Source organism: Nerophis ophidion, linkage group LG03, assembly GCF_033978795.1.
Source record: "Nerophis ophidion isolate RoL-2023_Sa linkage group LG03, RoL_Noph_v1.0, whole genome shotgun sequence".
NCBI lineage: Eukaryota > Metazoa > Chordata > Actinopteri > Syngnathiformes > Syngnathidae > Nerophis > Nerophis ophidion.
In genome coordinates, this window is record NC_084613.1 from 28,618,726 (window position 1) to 28,634,954 (window position 16,229).

Consider the following 16,229-nt stretch of genomic DNA (forward strand, 5'->3'; position numbering starts at 1 on the left):
GCGGTGGTATTTTCCTGCTTGCAGGCTGATCCTAAAACACAGGTGCAGCCTCCGTGCAGGCCTTCCCCACCCACCTCTCACCCTGCTGCTTTGTGGCTTCACCTCCATTAAATTCTCATTATAGCGGATTTGTCTTCGTCTATCTTGCTGGGGAAACTAAGTCCTGCTTGGGTTTATCGCTTTTGCAATTGCTACAACCACAACACTATCAAAAATCAATCTGTGCATGCACGCAAATGGACTCTTTCACAAGCGGCTGCAAAAACACATATTTAAAAGACACAATTTGGATGCACCTTTAAAAAAAATAGATGTAAGAATTCAAAGAGTGCATGCTTGTCTAGCAAAGCTATGCAATGCTATTCAGAGGACCCCCGCATGCCCCCTCCTCCTTCACAGCTGAGGCTCGGCGTCATGCAGAGACCATCATTGTCTCTCTCACACTTTCTAACGAGCCATTTCACAACATCCACGCAGCAGATCGCGCCACGCAGCTCCTCTCTCTCTCTCCTCGAGATGGGCTTCTTCTGACACTTTGGATTAAACGCACAGATGTGGCCACTTTGGAGACTTTAAGACCCCCGCCCCCCAATAATGTGTCTTTACGAATGGACTAATAGTCGAACGCGAACGGCAGAAGTGATTTGCGTGCCTCTGGATGAGCCTCAACTCGGAGAAAGCACTACTTTTGTGGTAGGATTTCCACGCAGAGCTCACCGGTGGTCGTGATGTTCGCGCTGGTGGGAGACTTGTTCTTTTGGATTACACAGAGGTCCGTTTATTTTTAAGAGCGTGCGCCGGTTTCTGCAGGACTCCATGCAATCGCAAAGGTTTGTGTGTTTTTTTCCCCTTGGCAGTTTATGCATGAATTTCTTTTTTAATACGTTGCAATATGCATACCTGTAAAACAACATTTTATTTGTCATCACATTTAGACACACACACACGCACGCACGCACACACACGCACACGCACACACACACACAAACACACACTCCTCCGGCTTGTGGGCTTAACGGTATGACAGCTGCAATTAGCAATAACCGAGCTGTCCATAAGGCTGAAATCTAATGACAGGTTTGGCTGTCCTTTACCGCCATGTGCGTTTTTGTGTCATGGTTTGACTTTATTTTACAAGTGCCATCTGTTGGGAGTAAGGGTATTGGATTATTGGTCTGACTGACACTACAGGCACAGCAGGGCAATGCAGGTTAATGCACATATATTAGAAGAAAGAGATAACTGCAGGTAAGGTGTCTATAAATCAGTTTGCTTGAAAGGTCCAATTGCAGACTGTGAAAAGATTAATGCAGGTTTTGTTATTTTTACTGATCGACACAACATAAATGTGCATTGACACCGAGTGCAGCCAGTTTGTCTATGAAACGTGCACATATGTCAAACTGGTACCGGTCTTCGAAGAACTAAAACTGTCATTTTAGCTCATTACGTACTGTATGTCTTGACATTTGTGAACATACCGGCCTTTGGGTAGTTGTCTGCCAATCACTCAGTCATATAAAACAGTAAATCGATGTGCGGTTATGGGCTATACCACAGATAAATGTAACAACTGTAAACTTGACGTCGTGTTTGTTATCCTTTACTATAAAGACCGCAGACTTGTTTGAGCGGTCTACATTTGTGTTTGTGGCATTTACTGGTATAATTCATTTAAATGTATGTTTTTCTACTCATTTTGACAATTTCAAACAATGCACCGTCAATTTTTCCTGCATCTCTATACTTCGTCCACAGTGTTGCAGCTATAAAAGCCGCCAACAAAGTGTCAAAAGAATAGCTGGAAATCACTATGCTAAGGCGCCCACCCTTGTTGCAAACGTGTTCATATATCAACCTCATTGTCGACCCTCTCAAATCCATCATACATGAGCGGGACAAACGTTACAAAAGCATTCCTCGCTTTGCGTTTAACAACTGACATGACGTTTGTACAACTTACATTAAAAGTGGCTGAATCTCGAGTGTCGGTGCACATAATTTATCAAATTCCCTAAAAACCACATATTACATTTTGTTCCAATTCCGTTTGAGGACTGATTGATTGATTGATTGAAACTTGTAATAGTAGTTTGCACAGTACAGTACATATTCCGTACAATTGACCAGTAAATGGTAACACCTGAATAAGTTTTACAACTTGTTTGAGTCGGGGTCCACGTTAATCAATTCACGGTACAATTATATACTATCAGGATAATACAGTCATCTTACAGGTTAATCATCAGAGTATATACATTGAATTATTTACAATCCGGGGATGTGGAGGGGGTTGGGGCAAGGGGGTTAGGTTTGGTTGATATCAGCACTTCAGTCATCAACAATTATACTATCGGAGAAATGGACATTGACTCGCATCCATACCCTTCATATGTCTTGTTAGGGATGCTTTGACCTTTGCACTATAGGAATGCGTCCTGTTGAGTCCATTTACAACAAACATTATTGACAGTTTTTACTTTTTACAACACACACACAATTGACAGGTTTTACTTGAACGTGTCATCAATTGTGTTAACATTTAGTCTGACGAGTAACTAAAGTCCTTATGTTCAAATTATAGCTAAAAAATTGATTACTGTGATTTATCTACCCATTATATACCCATTTGTACAACATATGATTACTATTATGTAGGGAAAATCTGACAGATTGTCTATGTATCAATCTGTAATCTATAAATATTCAAAGCAAATTATTAGGAGTAGGCCTACTTGTTTGGTCTGTTTTTAATACCACTCCAATGTTGTATTATCTAATAATATAATAATATCGTACAAGAAGCAATGAAGAGCATTGAGAAGATTGGTTTTGATTATTCTGCACATTTTCTTCACTGACAATCCAAGGTTGTATCCAACCATTTGTCTTACGGCCCATTTTTTTAACATATTAAGGATAGTTTTGGTGATGCTGCTTGTCTTTACTTGCAGTATTCTTCTATGGTCATGATGAAAACAATGCCAAAAAAACATTTATTGGTATTTCATTTTTGTTTTAACACAAGTGCAGTGAAGTGTGTATTTTGTCAAAAAAGATAAAAAGAAAAGTATACCTTAATTAATATATTTGCTTCACTACTAAAGCAAAGTTTTATGTAAATACTTAAATAGTTTGCTATAACTATTTGATGTGAAAACAAAGTAATTTTTTTGTTCCCTGTTTGTTGCTAATCAGTGCAAGCCGTCACTTGTACTATATATTTGTGTCATATTGAAAAAAAGACATCAAAAGCTAAGGCTGCACAATTCCGCCAAAAATGTCTACGCTTTAATTGCTCTAAATCTAGGATTTTTTTTCATGTGCACACACCAAGTTCAGAGCTACAATAGGGCTGCAGCTATCGATTATTTTAGTAATCAAGTACTATTTAGATTAGTTTGTTTGGTTAATTGCATAACTGTATAAAACACTTTATAGCCTCAACAAGTGTTTTTGGAAAAATTGTTGAAATAAAAAATTCTTCCGCTTGCCATAAAATTCATAATTTTTTCTTAATAAATACATATCAACATTAAAATTTCACTTTTTCTTTTCTTCTCGCCGCTGTTTGCCGCCACAAAGACCACGGCAGCCACACAACACTGCGCTCATGTGCGGTCTATTATAGTGGCCATGCGGAAACTATGCCCACACATTTTAAGTTCCGGGCACTCGGTGCAGTCCGGATTTTATCAATTTCTATTTGTTAAACTCATTAAACCCACAGGTATCAAACTAAACGCCTGGGTGCAAGATTTGAACCTCCACATTATTTCACTGGGTGCTGAAAGCCTGGAAATAATTCAATAATGTAAATATTTCCAACAACAAAAATATTTCCATCCAATTGCATATTTTCTAAACTTTATTATTATTTGATGATGCAACAAAGTATTTCTAAACAGTTTTGTTTAAAAAAAAAAAAAAAATTTAACTATGAGTGTCCTGGTACAACTTCACTTCAATACCAACAGTGGAACATTGAGTATTCGAGGATACCAATATTAATCCAATACAATTTCAACACAAATCAAAGTTGTTTTTTTTGTCTGGGAAATGTCCGAAAAGGTTTGATCAAGAGAAATTAGTAAAACAGAGAACAATTATAGGTATGAAAAACACACATTTATTACCAACCATATGACAAATGTATGCTGTCTTCAAATTTAAGTAGAGGTAATTAATTTTTGGCGACACCTACAGGTGAGAATAATTCATTAAGTTAAGCTCATGTCCAGTTTTCCATCATTAAATGTGCTGCAGGGCCATTTACATCAGTGCCTATGTCTGCATGCCGATATTATCTGATACTTTTTTTGCCGATATCGATGATAACCATAAATATAAAAAATATGAGGTATTTATACATTTACATTCATTTACAGTATGTTCACTGTTACAAGCAGCCCTCCAAGAGCCACCATAACTACATTATGGCTCTCATTGAAAACGACTTTGACACCCCTGCATTAAACTATTAAACCAAGCAACAGAATACAAAAATATGTTTTTTTCTAATTAAATTCATTGACATGCACCCGGGGATAGGTTGATTGGCAACACTAAATTGGCCCTAGTGTGTGAGTGTGAATGTTGTCTGTCTATCTGTGTTGGCCCTGAGCTGAGCTGGCGACTTGTCCAGGGTGTACACTGCCTTCCGCCCGATTGTAGCTGTGATAGGCACCAGCACCCCCTGCAACCCCAAAGGGAATAAGCGGTAGGAAATGGATGGATGGAATGATGGATGGATTAAATCGATTAGTATTTGCAGCTATGTGCTTCTATTTTTTTAAAACAACTCAGTTTTTTGTTTTTTTTATCATTATTGGACTCCCCATTTAGGGATGTAATGATAAATGGTAATATCGATAATCACAGAAAAAACTGCCAACAGATAGTATTACCATATAAAATTACAATTATAATAAAAACATGATTGATAACCACTCATTGATAAAATGATGGACCGACTAGCATTAGCTTGCAAGCTAGTTTAAATGCTAACATGAAAACAAGATACATTAATGTCTGCCATATCGCAATCTAAACTTGTAAAAACAACTAAGATATTCACGTTAAACTTTAAAGGCTGTACTGTCACAACGTGATCCATCTGTACTCGACGTTGTCGAGATAAAACAGTCTGAGGTGTCTTCAATAGGAAGTGAACTCGTGTGACGTCACATTAACAGGAAATAAAGCAAAGTGATCACCCAATTTGCCTTTATTTAACTATTGTAAAATCCATCCATCCATTTTCTACCGCTTATTCCCTTTCGGGGTCGCGGGGGGCACTGGCGCCTATCTCAGCTACAATCGGGCGGAAGGCGGGGTACACCCTGGACAAGTGGCCACCTCATCGCAGCTATTGTAAAAGTTTACAAGATAAAATGGAAGGAGATAAACATATTTTAACTCACAAATAAAAACAATATACTGTAGATCATGGCCACCATAATGTTTAATGTTTCCTCTGCCAAGAAAATATATTGTGTGTCTATTTATTTCAGTTGTTTAAACGATATTAGTGTGCGTACTTTTAGAACACATTCCACAATACCGTGGCAATAATGATAACCGTGATAATGAAATTGTTCTATTATTCCATCCCGAGTCACGTTCTGTTTTAAAGAAACGTTCAGTTATCTTAAAATGGCATTGAGATTAATTTTTTTAGAGCAATACAAAATAATACAAAATAATCCACCAGGTCAAAAACATGGTATACTTGCTTAATACACAATAGATCTATGCAAAAAAGTTAAATAAGTCCTAAAAAAATTGAGATTATTTAAAATGAAAAATCTGATGTTTGTTTGAATCGATATTGCTATTTTTTTACCAGTTGTGCAGCCCTGTCAAATCAACCCATATTGCTTTTTCTTTTCATTTTCATTACTCTTGATAACATGTATCAAAACTTAAGGCCAGATCTGGCCCGTAACAGCCAGGAAATACGTGTCAATTAAGTATTTTATCTTTTCTTGCTAAATGCAATCATTATTTCCATTTTAACAGAATAAAAACAATAATGCAACACATAATATTATATTATGAATGAATGAATGAAATAAGTTTATTTATAATCAATCAAATCAAATCAATCAACCATTGTGTGTGATCAGTTTTACAGTACATGTTATATGTATACAATAATGCACATTTACACACGAAAGAAAAGAAAAAGAATGACCAAAAAAGGAATAGGCTGAAGCCAAAGCTTATATTTGCCTATCCTATACCTTCACCTCATTATCATTAATTCCAAACATTTTTGTCAATGCGTTAATTTCTAAGCATGTTATCCATCAAATTATAAACTGTAAAAACAACAATAGATTTTACAGTAAAAAAAATTGGCAGCTCAGTCGCCTATTTTCATTTTTTAAACTGGTTACTGTTTTTTCATTAACAGTAATATGCTGGAGAAAAAAAAAATACATTAAATTTTACCGTAAAATTCTGGCTATTGAGCTGCCAGTTTTGACCGTAAAATCTAGTTGTTTTTTACAGTGTACCTGAAAAACTATATATAATGATTAGGGCTGTCAAACTATTAAAATATTCAAACGCGATTAATCGCAGTTTATTCAGTTATTCAAAATTAGTTGCGATTAATCACAGCTAAATATCATTTTTCGTTAATAACTACCTTAAACAGATCATTTTCAGGTTTTTTATTACTAAGACTGGACAATTAGTTTGCTTTAAATGTTTTTTAAAAATGTGATGCTTTTTTTTTTTAAAAGCTCAACACAAAAAGTATGCTTTTGCATGTTGAATGAAATACTATTGTTTTAAAGTTTTACCTAAAAAATAGTCTTACTGAAGGCATTTTCACATCTAAACAGTTCTGCTGCATTAAGGCTGAAAGTGAAAATGCTGTCATCTTTAAAACCTCTAAAGCCGTGGTCTCAAACATGTGGCCCGCGGGCCAGTTGCAGTCCGCGAGATGTTATTTAGCGGCCCACACTTTGATGTGACAATTTAATGTAGTTGCGGCCCGCGAGTTTAATACGAATGGAGCTTGACAGCGTCATACTTGCCAACGTTCCCGATTTTCCCGGGAGTCCCATTAATTTCAGGGCATCCATTCTCTAGAAATCCCTGCCGATTTTTACCCAATTAACAATACTCAAGGGGTGCCATAATGGCACTGCCTTTAGTGCCCTCTACATCCTGTACGGACAGCATGCAAGCCCATTTATTTGTTGCATTTGGCTGTGCAGTACACATGCGTGATGTTGCAAGACATATTAGATCAACAGCCACACAGGTCACACTGAGAGTGGCCGTAAAAAATACTATAAGACTGTTAGAAATATGTGCCACACTGTGAACCCACACCAAACAAGAATGACAAACACATTTCAGGAGAACATCTGCACCATAATACAACATAAACACAACAGAAAATATACCCAAATCCCATGAAGCCCTAACTCTTCCGGGCTACAATATACACACCCTCGCTAACACAAACCCCCCACGGCCCCACCCTCCCTACTTGCGTCGGTTGAGGTGAAATATATTGTAGCCAGGGAGAGTTAGGGCTGCAAGGTGTTCTGGGTATTTGTTCTCTTGTGTTTAAGTTTTGTTAGGGTGCGGATGTTCTCCCAAAATGTGTTGGTCCTTCTTGTTTGGTGTGGGTTCTAAGTGTGGCGCATATTTGTAACAGTGTTAAAGCTGTTTATACGGCCATTCTCAGTGTGACCTGTATGGCTGTTGAGTAAGTACGTTTTGCAGCCACCAAAGTTGTTCTGCACAAGTCCCGCACAACATGATATAGAGCTGTCACTTTAGTTGTGTGATGTAAAAGCGTGCGCAATGATGAGTTGTAGAGCAGTAGTCCTCTTATTGATGGTACGCGAAAGTATGCCAAGGGTCAAATAAGATTTATAGAAAATATTCTAAAAATTAGCAGTCATATATAAATACTTAATAAATATATTTATTGGATAACACTTCAACAAAATATCAATGTAAGTTCATAAACTGTGAAAAGAAATGCAACAATGCAATATCCAGTGTTGACAGCTAGATTTTTTGTGGACATGTTCCATAAATATTGATGTTAAAGATTTCTTTTTTTGTAAAGAAATGTTTACAATGAAGTTCATGAAACCAGATGGATCTCTATTACAATCCCCAAAGAGGGCACTTCAAGTTGATGATTACTTCTATGTGTAAAAATCTTTATTTATAATTGAATTACTTGTTTATTTTTCAACAAGTATTTTAGTTATTTTTATATCTTTTTTTCCAAATAGTTCAAGAAACACCACTACAAATAAGCAATATTTTGCACTATTATACAATTTAATAAATCAGAAACTGATGAAATAGTGCTGTATTTTACTTCTTTATCTCTTTTTTTCCAACCAAAAATGCTTTGCTCTGGATAAGGGGTACGTTAATTAAAAAAATGTTCACAGGGGGTACATCACTGAAAAAAGGTTGAGAACCACTGTTGTAGAGGAAGTTAAAGGCAGTGAAGTCACGGCAGCCCTTAATAATGTCGGCCGGGTGAAAATTGGGACAAATTCGAGAAAATGGTTGCACCGGTAGATTGTCGGGAGCTGCATTAAAATGCAGGAGTCTCCTGGAAAAATCGTTAGGGTTGGCTTTCCCGCCCTAGCATTAAGCCATTCATAGCAGGTGAATACATTAAAAAGTGCATGTTAGATTTATTAAGAAATATTTTCTTCCGGCCCAGCCTTACCCAGTTTTCGCATCCAGTAGCCCCCAGATAAATTGAGTTTGAGGCCCCTGCTCTAAAGGCTTAGTGGCTACATGCGTGGACAGCACCTTTTAGCTTTAAAGGCCTACAGAAATTAGATTTTCTTATTTAAACGGGGATTGCAGGTCCATTCTATGTGTCATACTTGATCATTTTGCGATATTGCCATATTTTTGCTGAAAGGATTTAGTAGAGAACATCCACGATAAAGTTGGCAACTTTTGGTCTCTAACAGAAAAGCCCTGCCTTTACCGGAAGTCGCAGACGATGACGTCACATGTTGAGGGCTCCTCACATATTCACATTGTTTATAATGGGAGCCTCCTACAAAAACAGCTATTCGGACCGAGAAAACGACAATTTCCCCATTAATTTGAGCGAGGATGAAAGATTTGTGTTTGAGGATATTGATAGCGACAGACTAGAGAAAAAAAATAAAATAAAAATAAGTTTTAAAAAAAAACGCGATTGCATTGGGACTGATTCAGATGTTTTTAGACACATTTACTGGGATAATTCTGGAAAATCCCCTATCTTTCTATTGTGTTGTTAGTGTTTTAGTGAGTTTAACAGTACCTGATAGTCGGAGGTGTGTGTCCACGGGTGACTTGACCCCAATGTCTCAGGGGAGTCGACAGCAGCTTTATGGATGGCACTAGCTCAGAAGCGACTTTTTACCAAAATTTTCTCTCTGAAACCTGCCGGTTGACAAGTGGTCGGGATCCATGTTCGCTTGAGCACGCTCTGATCCATAGTAAATTTTCACCTCCGGGAATTTTAAACAAGGAATCACCGTGTGTTTGTGTGGCTAAAGGCTAAAGCTTCCCAACTCCATCTTTCTACTTTGACTTCTCCAATATTAATTGAACAAATTGCAAAAGATTCAGCAACACGGATCTCCAAAATACTGTGTTATTATGCCGTTAAAGCAGACGACTTTTAGCTGTGTGTGTGCGCAGTGCTCATATTTCCAAACAGTCCGTGACGTCATGTGTCCACTTCATCATTACGCAACGTTTTCAAGAAGAAACTCCCGGGAAATTTAAAATTATAAACTAAAATAGCCCTATAAGCATGTGTTACAATGTTAATATTTCATCATTGATATATAAACTATCAGACTGCGTGGTGGGTAGTAGTGGGTTTCAGTAGGCCTTTAATTTCCAAAATTGTGTACACTACTGAATTGGGGTCTTATGGCTGCTTATGTGGACACTTACACTGTCATCTGGTGGTGTCAAAAGAGTATAACATACAATGGAATTTGTAAAAAAAAATTTGTAAAAATAAGAATTAGCATGTCACTAAACATGAAGTACACATTTGTGTACTTATGGACCAAGTACATCATATCAAAAGATGATTCTAAGTTTTATTCTAATTAGGGTCCAATAAGCCCAAATAGCAGATTAAAAAAAAAAAGCATGTAAACCAACAGCTTGTGCCTTAAGAGGTTAAAGGGGAACATTATCACCAGACGTATGTATGCGTCAATATATACCTTGATGTTGCAGAAAAAAGACCATATATTTTTTTAACCGATTTCCAAACTCTAAATTGGTGAATTTTGGCGAATTAAATGCCTTTCTATTATTTGCTCTCGGAGCGATGACGTCACAATGTGACATCACCTAGGTAGTCAACTGCCATTTTCTCAAACACATTATAAACATCGAGTCAAATCAGCTCTGTTATTTTCCGTATTTTCGACTCTTTTCCGTACCTTGGAGACATCATGCCTCGTCTGTGTGTTGTCGGAGGGTGTAACAACACGATCAGGGACGGATTCAAGTTGATTTACGTAGAATGTGCATCGATTAGCACGGCATGCTAATCGATGCCAACATGCTATTTAGACTAGCTGTATGTACATTTGTAGCTATATTCGCATCCAGCCTTTCTCTCCACCCACATTTAATGCCAAACAAACACTTACCAATCAACAGATTTAAGTTGCTCCAGTGTCACAAGATGCGAAAGTCCCGATCGTTTGGTCTGCACATTTTACCGACGGTGCTAAGGCAGACATGGCCGAATATTGTCAGTAGCTATTCGCTCAATAGCTTCAGTTTCTTCTTCAATTTCGTTTTCGTTATTTGCCTCCATACTCCAACCACCCGTTTCAATACATGCGTAATCTGTTGAATCGCTTAAACCGCTGAAATCTGAGTCGGAATCCAAGCTAATGTCGCTATATCTTGCTGTGCTATCCGCCTGTATAGCATGTATATCACTGGATGACGTCACAGGAAAATGGACGGTGGCTTCACAGATAGCGAAACTCAGGCACTTTAACGCCTTTTTTCGGGATATTACACGATGGGTAAAATTTAGGAAAAAAAACTTCGAAAAATAAAATAAGCCACTGGGAACTGAATTTTATTGGTTTTAACCCTTCTGAAATTGTGATAATGTTCCCCTTTAATGTTTCTTTTTTTTTTTCAAGCAAAGGGTAACAGCTCACTAAAGCCTCGGTGGGTCGTCGTGGAACAAGTCTGCGCATTGAGATGTAATTTGAACCGAGTGGAGGGTCTTTATGGGGGGGGGGTCTATGCAGACTGCAGTGATTGGCTCGGCGTGTCTTCTCTTCTCCCACCCCCGGCTTGCACACACACACTCGCGGCTTCTCCACACTCCCTCCGCCCGCCAAGGAAATAAATTACCTGCTCGCTTTCACCAGTGTGCGTGGCTGACTTTATAGGAGTTAAACACTTACCCACAGCAGCGATGAGAGATGTTTACAGGACTACTTTGCCGTGTTTTCCCACCGCGGACTCTTGGGCTCTAACACTTCCCCGCTCTGTGGTTCCCTAACCAGGCAGAGGAGTGAAGGGCGACCCCGAGCTGGATGGATGGTTATGGGGGAAAGAGGCAGACCCTCGGCGCTTGACGTGTGCAGAGTCCTCGCCGTCTTTCTCTCACTCTTTCCTTCAGGTAAGACGCTTAATACTCGTAATTAGGGGAAATACATGAATTCTAACTTTCAACTCAATACACACATTAGTTTTAACAAAAGACTCGTCGTTGGCGTTTTGAACAGGCGATAGTTGCCGCCACCGAAAGTGTTGCAAATCAACTAAAGTGTCGTACAACACGGCTAATGCTAACTATTTATGCATTCCCTTAGCAATTAGTAGCGCTCAGTGGCGAGAAACGATTAGATTAGAGGCGAAGTGCTGCTTTAAAAGTGATGATTCTCTGTAATGTTTGATTGATTGATATATTTTTATTTCAAATATGCAAAAAAAAAAAAACAAGAGCAAACATGATCCACTACAGTGCTGTAACCTTAACAGCCATTATAACAAAATGAAAACAATGGAGAATAAAAAAATAAAACAAAAACAAATGAGCATTGGACTTTCTTTTTCTTTTTTCTTTTTTCTTACATATTTGAAAAGGAGTGAGAAGAAGTATACACTTATTTAATCCCACCCCTTTTCTTTAAATCATAAATTACTCTGAGCTAGAACTACCTGTTCACTCTATGTACAAAGTTAATGAACTTGTATGTACATATATTTATCATTTATGTATATACAAGTTCATTAAGTTTGTACATAGAGTGAACAGGTAGTTCTAGCCCAGAGTAATTTATGATTTAAAGAAAAGGGGTGGGATTAAATAAGTGTTGATTGAAACTTTTATTAGTAGATTGCACAGTACAGTACATATTCCGTACAATTCACCACTAAATGGTAACACCCGAATAAGTTTTTCAACTTGTTTAAGTCGGGCCCACGTTAATCAATTCACGGTAAATGTAATTGTAATTGTAAACATGTAATTGTTTTAGTCTTAAATTATAATTGTTTTGTAAGATTTAATAACCTAAAAGACCACCATAAGATGTTTTTGCAGCTTTGTTTTGTTAGGGGGATGGGGGCGTGCTTGCATGGGGTTTTTACCAGTAGCTCATGGAAAGTTAATGCTTTTTTCTCCACTAAAAAGAAGACTGCTGAATGTTGAGCTTTTCTTTTTATTGCTGTCTCTAAAACTAATTTGAAAAATGTGTGCTGAGGGAATTTGATACTTGGGGGAGTGCAGCCTTGCCCTATAAAACATTGCATATTTTAATAATAGTGCTCCTGGATGCATGTAGGCTTCGAAATAGCAAAACAATGAAAGCCCCTTCTTTCTACTTACTGGGACTGTTTGCCGAAACCCTTATCAGTCCCCTTCTTAAGTCACTTAGCGTCCAACAACAAGGTGATAACTTGCCGATAGTCCGACTAAGATTGTGTTATTATTGCCATGTGTTAAAAGGGGCAGGTGCAGAGACAATGTTGTGGCTTGTAGTCAGGAAATAGTGTATGAAAAATATAGATTTTTTTTTTTACTGCTGTAATGTTGTTATGCACCCTTTCTCCACACCCTGTGAGTGAAACCACTTACAGGCCTTTCAAATAAAAAAGCATCACTAGTCAAACATGGTGTCGCAACAGGCCGTGTGTTTGAAGAGCATTTCATGTCGAGAGTTGGCCGAATGTGGCATTAACAGTGAGAGGCAACAAAGTACAGTTGATTAGTGTTTATTTTAGCTAAACGTATAGATTAGATCCCCGAATGGCGCCAGTTTGTTGTCACTTTATTGATTTAACTAGGTGTTGATAGGCAAGTAAAGTTTCTTACTGGAAATAGTAGAAATGATCTGTTCCAGGGTCAAACTATCACGATCTTGAACCTTTACCTGTTTAATATTTCACCGTTAACTGTCATTCCATTGTAAAAACATTTGTAAAGGGGAAACTGCACTTTTGCCCATCATCCACAATCCCTAATTATGACAATAACACTGTTTTTTATTTCTTTTAAGTATTGTAACTTGTAATATACGGCAAGTACGAGGTGGCTAACAATGCAGCTAATACGAGTAAACGTTTCCTCCCAAAAATACCTCTAAAAAACATCCACTAACTACTCCATCTCTTGACCAAAATATTAACCAAGTATTAGAGATGATGTTATTATAAGCAGCAACGCAGATAAACTATTTTCAGCGGCGCCGCTGTCACAGAGATCTAACTAGCTTATGCTATTATTATTATATATACTGACATATTTAGCCAGTGAGCTGCTGCTGCTGCATCACCTCTAACCTGGTAAAAGTTATTTCTAGTCTCTCAATCATTCCTCTCAACTGGATAGTGGAAGGATGTGGCCATACACCGAAAAGTTGGTCAACTTTGACATCCAATTTATACCTGGAGATGGCGAGGAAAACGCAAAAAGACGCTCGTTTATGGAAACTGTTTTTTAACCCATAGTGGGGATTATGATTAATTCTTCATCTAAACGGGAAGATATGAATATCCAATCAGTCGGTATGTCAGTGAGAGCAGATATTGTAAGTTTGTTTTTATTTTATTTTCATAGTTTGTATGTATTGTCTAGCACTCAGCAATACTGCTACATGATGCTTAGTGTTTGTTTTTTTGAAGGGAAAAGTTTTGATGCGTTTTTAAAATAATAGGTCGCCGTATGCTTAAAATGAGCAAAATACGTAAATATTACATGTTGTTATGAATGTTTCTGTTACTCCATTAAATATTAATTTACAGCATGGACCATATTTTTTGGACCATAGGGCGGACCGGATTAAAAGGCACACTGCCGATGAGCGGGTCTATTCGGGTCTTTTTTCATACAAAAGTCGCACCGGCTTATAAAGCGCAATAAAGATGTCATACTATAATTGTTTTTCCAAATGTAAAATATTTCCTTGTGGTCTACATAACATGTGATGGTGGTTCTTCGGTCAAAATATTGCATAGATGATGTTTTACAGACCATCTTCAGTCACTTTCTGACAGTCGTTTCAGGATGCGCCGTTTTGTGGGCGGACTTATTTACGTGGCTCACCCTCGACAGCGTCTTCTCCCCGTCATCTTTGTTGTAGCGGCGTAGCGTGCAAGGACGGGAGTGGAAAAAGTGTCAAAAAATGGAGCTAACTGTTTCAATGACATTCAGACTTAACTTAAATCAACAACGGAGCAGCCTCTTCTCATCCGTCTGACCAGAACTCTCTAATAACTAAAGTTTTGTGGGTGAATTATATAAGCCCACTACACTGGTAGATTTTAGCACTACCATAGCGAGATATAAGTTACAACTTTACGCTACTTTAATTAGAAATGGCAACAGCGGAGGGTGAATGAAGAAGATAGTGAAAAAGAAGAAGCTTATCGACTACGGAATCAGACTACAGTGGCGGATGTGCGCAAATTTTCAGGACTTATGCAGCTCTCAAATACACACCAGCAGGTACCAGAAGGTAAGAAAAGTTGGTTTTGCATAATATTGTGAAACAAAACGCCAATTAATATGTCTGCTAATGTGGGTTCTTCCGAGGATGTCGTTGTGGTTGTGCAGCCCTTTGAGACACTTGTGATTTAGGGATATATGAATAAACATTGATTGATTAATGGGTGCCATTTAGCGGTCCTTATACACACACCGTTGTAATACTTGCAACTAGGGCTGGGCGATATATCGATATACGCGATATATCGCGGGTTTGTCTCTGTGTGATATAGAAAATGACTATATCGTAATATTCGAGTAGACGTTCTCATGCAGTTGTTTTTAGCTGCGGGCATTACACTACAGGCTCTCCTCGCTCTTTCCTGTGTCTCCTTCTCACAGACAAGCAGGCGCACTTTCTTACATACGTCACATACTGTCACGTCATACGTCACATATGTATACGCCCTCGCCCTGCAGAGAGGTAGCAGCGTGGCTAACGTTAGCTGTGATGTTAGCGGGTTGTTGCGAGAGAAAGAAGGTGCGAATCCTGTAACAAATGAAGGAAAAATTTATCTGCAAGAAAAACAGCACGGGGTCCATCGTCTGGCGGTGGTTCGGCTTCAAGCGCCAATATGTCGAATAGACAACTGTAATTTGTCATTTGTGAGGCACAAGCGTTGCTACCAAAAGTAGCATTACTGCTAATATGTAGCATCATTTGAAAAGTCACTTGCTAATAACTTTAACAAATACAGTTTTGGTAAATTGACTTAGGTGTGATTTCCTTCTCTGCATGAAAGTTTAAAAGTAGCATATATTAGTGCAGTATGAACAAGAATGTTTTAATGTAGACACAGAATTAAAGTCGTACCACAACATTTTGACAGATTTAAGAGTGCCGTGTGTAATGTTCTTTGTTTTCAATGGAACATTTAAAGTTTTGGTGTTGTTTACTGGCGTCATATTGCAGTATCAGACTGCCATCTACTAGTCACATTTATCATTACGCCATGTACCAATTAAAATTGCTTCGAGGTCGGTAAGCACATCCAGAATTCTTCCGTACATTAGGCGCACCGGGTTATGAGGCGTACTATCCATTTTTGAGAAAAGTAAAGGCTTTTAAGCATGCCTTATATTCCGAAAAATACGGTACTATATATAATGTGGATGGAGGTTTCCAATGTTTTTTAAAGCACTTTACGGGCGGAATAGAGCAACTTCCATTATCCCCATTTGT

At 38.0% G+C, this 16,229-nt stretch overlaps 1 protein-coding gene across 1 annotated transcript in view; it reads left to right on the top strand.

The window, feature by feature from the left end:
• The first annotated feature begins 239 nt into the window (after positions 1–239).
• Positions 240–16,229, top strand: part of rgma (repulsive guidance molecule BMP co-receptor a) — a 28,779-nt gene continuing 12,789 nt past the window's right edge. Inside the window, exons 1-2 of the mRNA XM_061894785.1 lie at positions 240–830; positions 11,562–11,677. Coding sequence (XP_061750769.1) covers positions 817–830; positions 11,562–11,677 — 130 coding nt within the window. The 5' untranslated portion in view covers positions 240–816. The remainder of the gene's footprint in view (positions 831–11,561; positions 11,678–16,229) is intronic.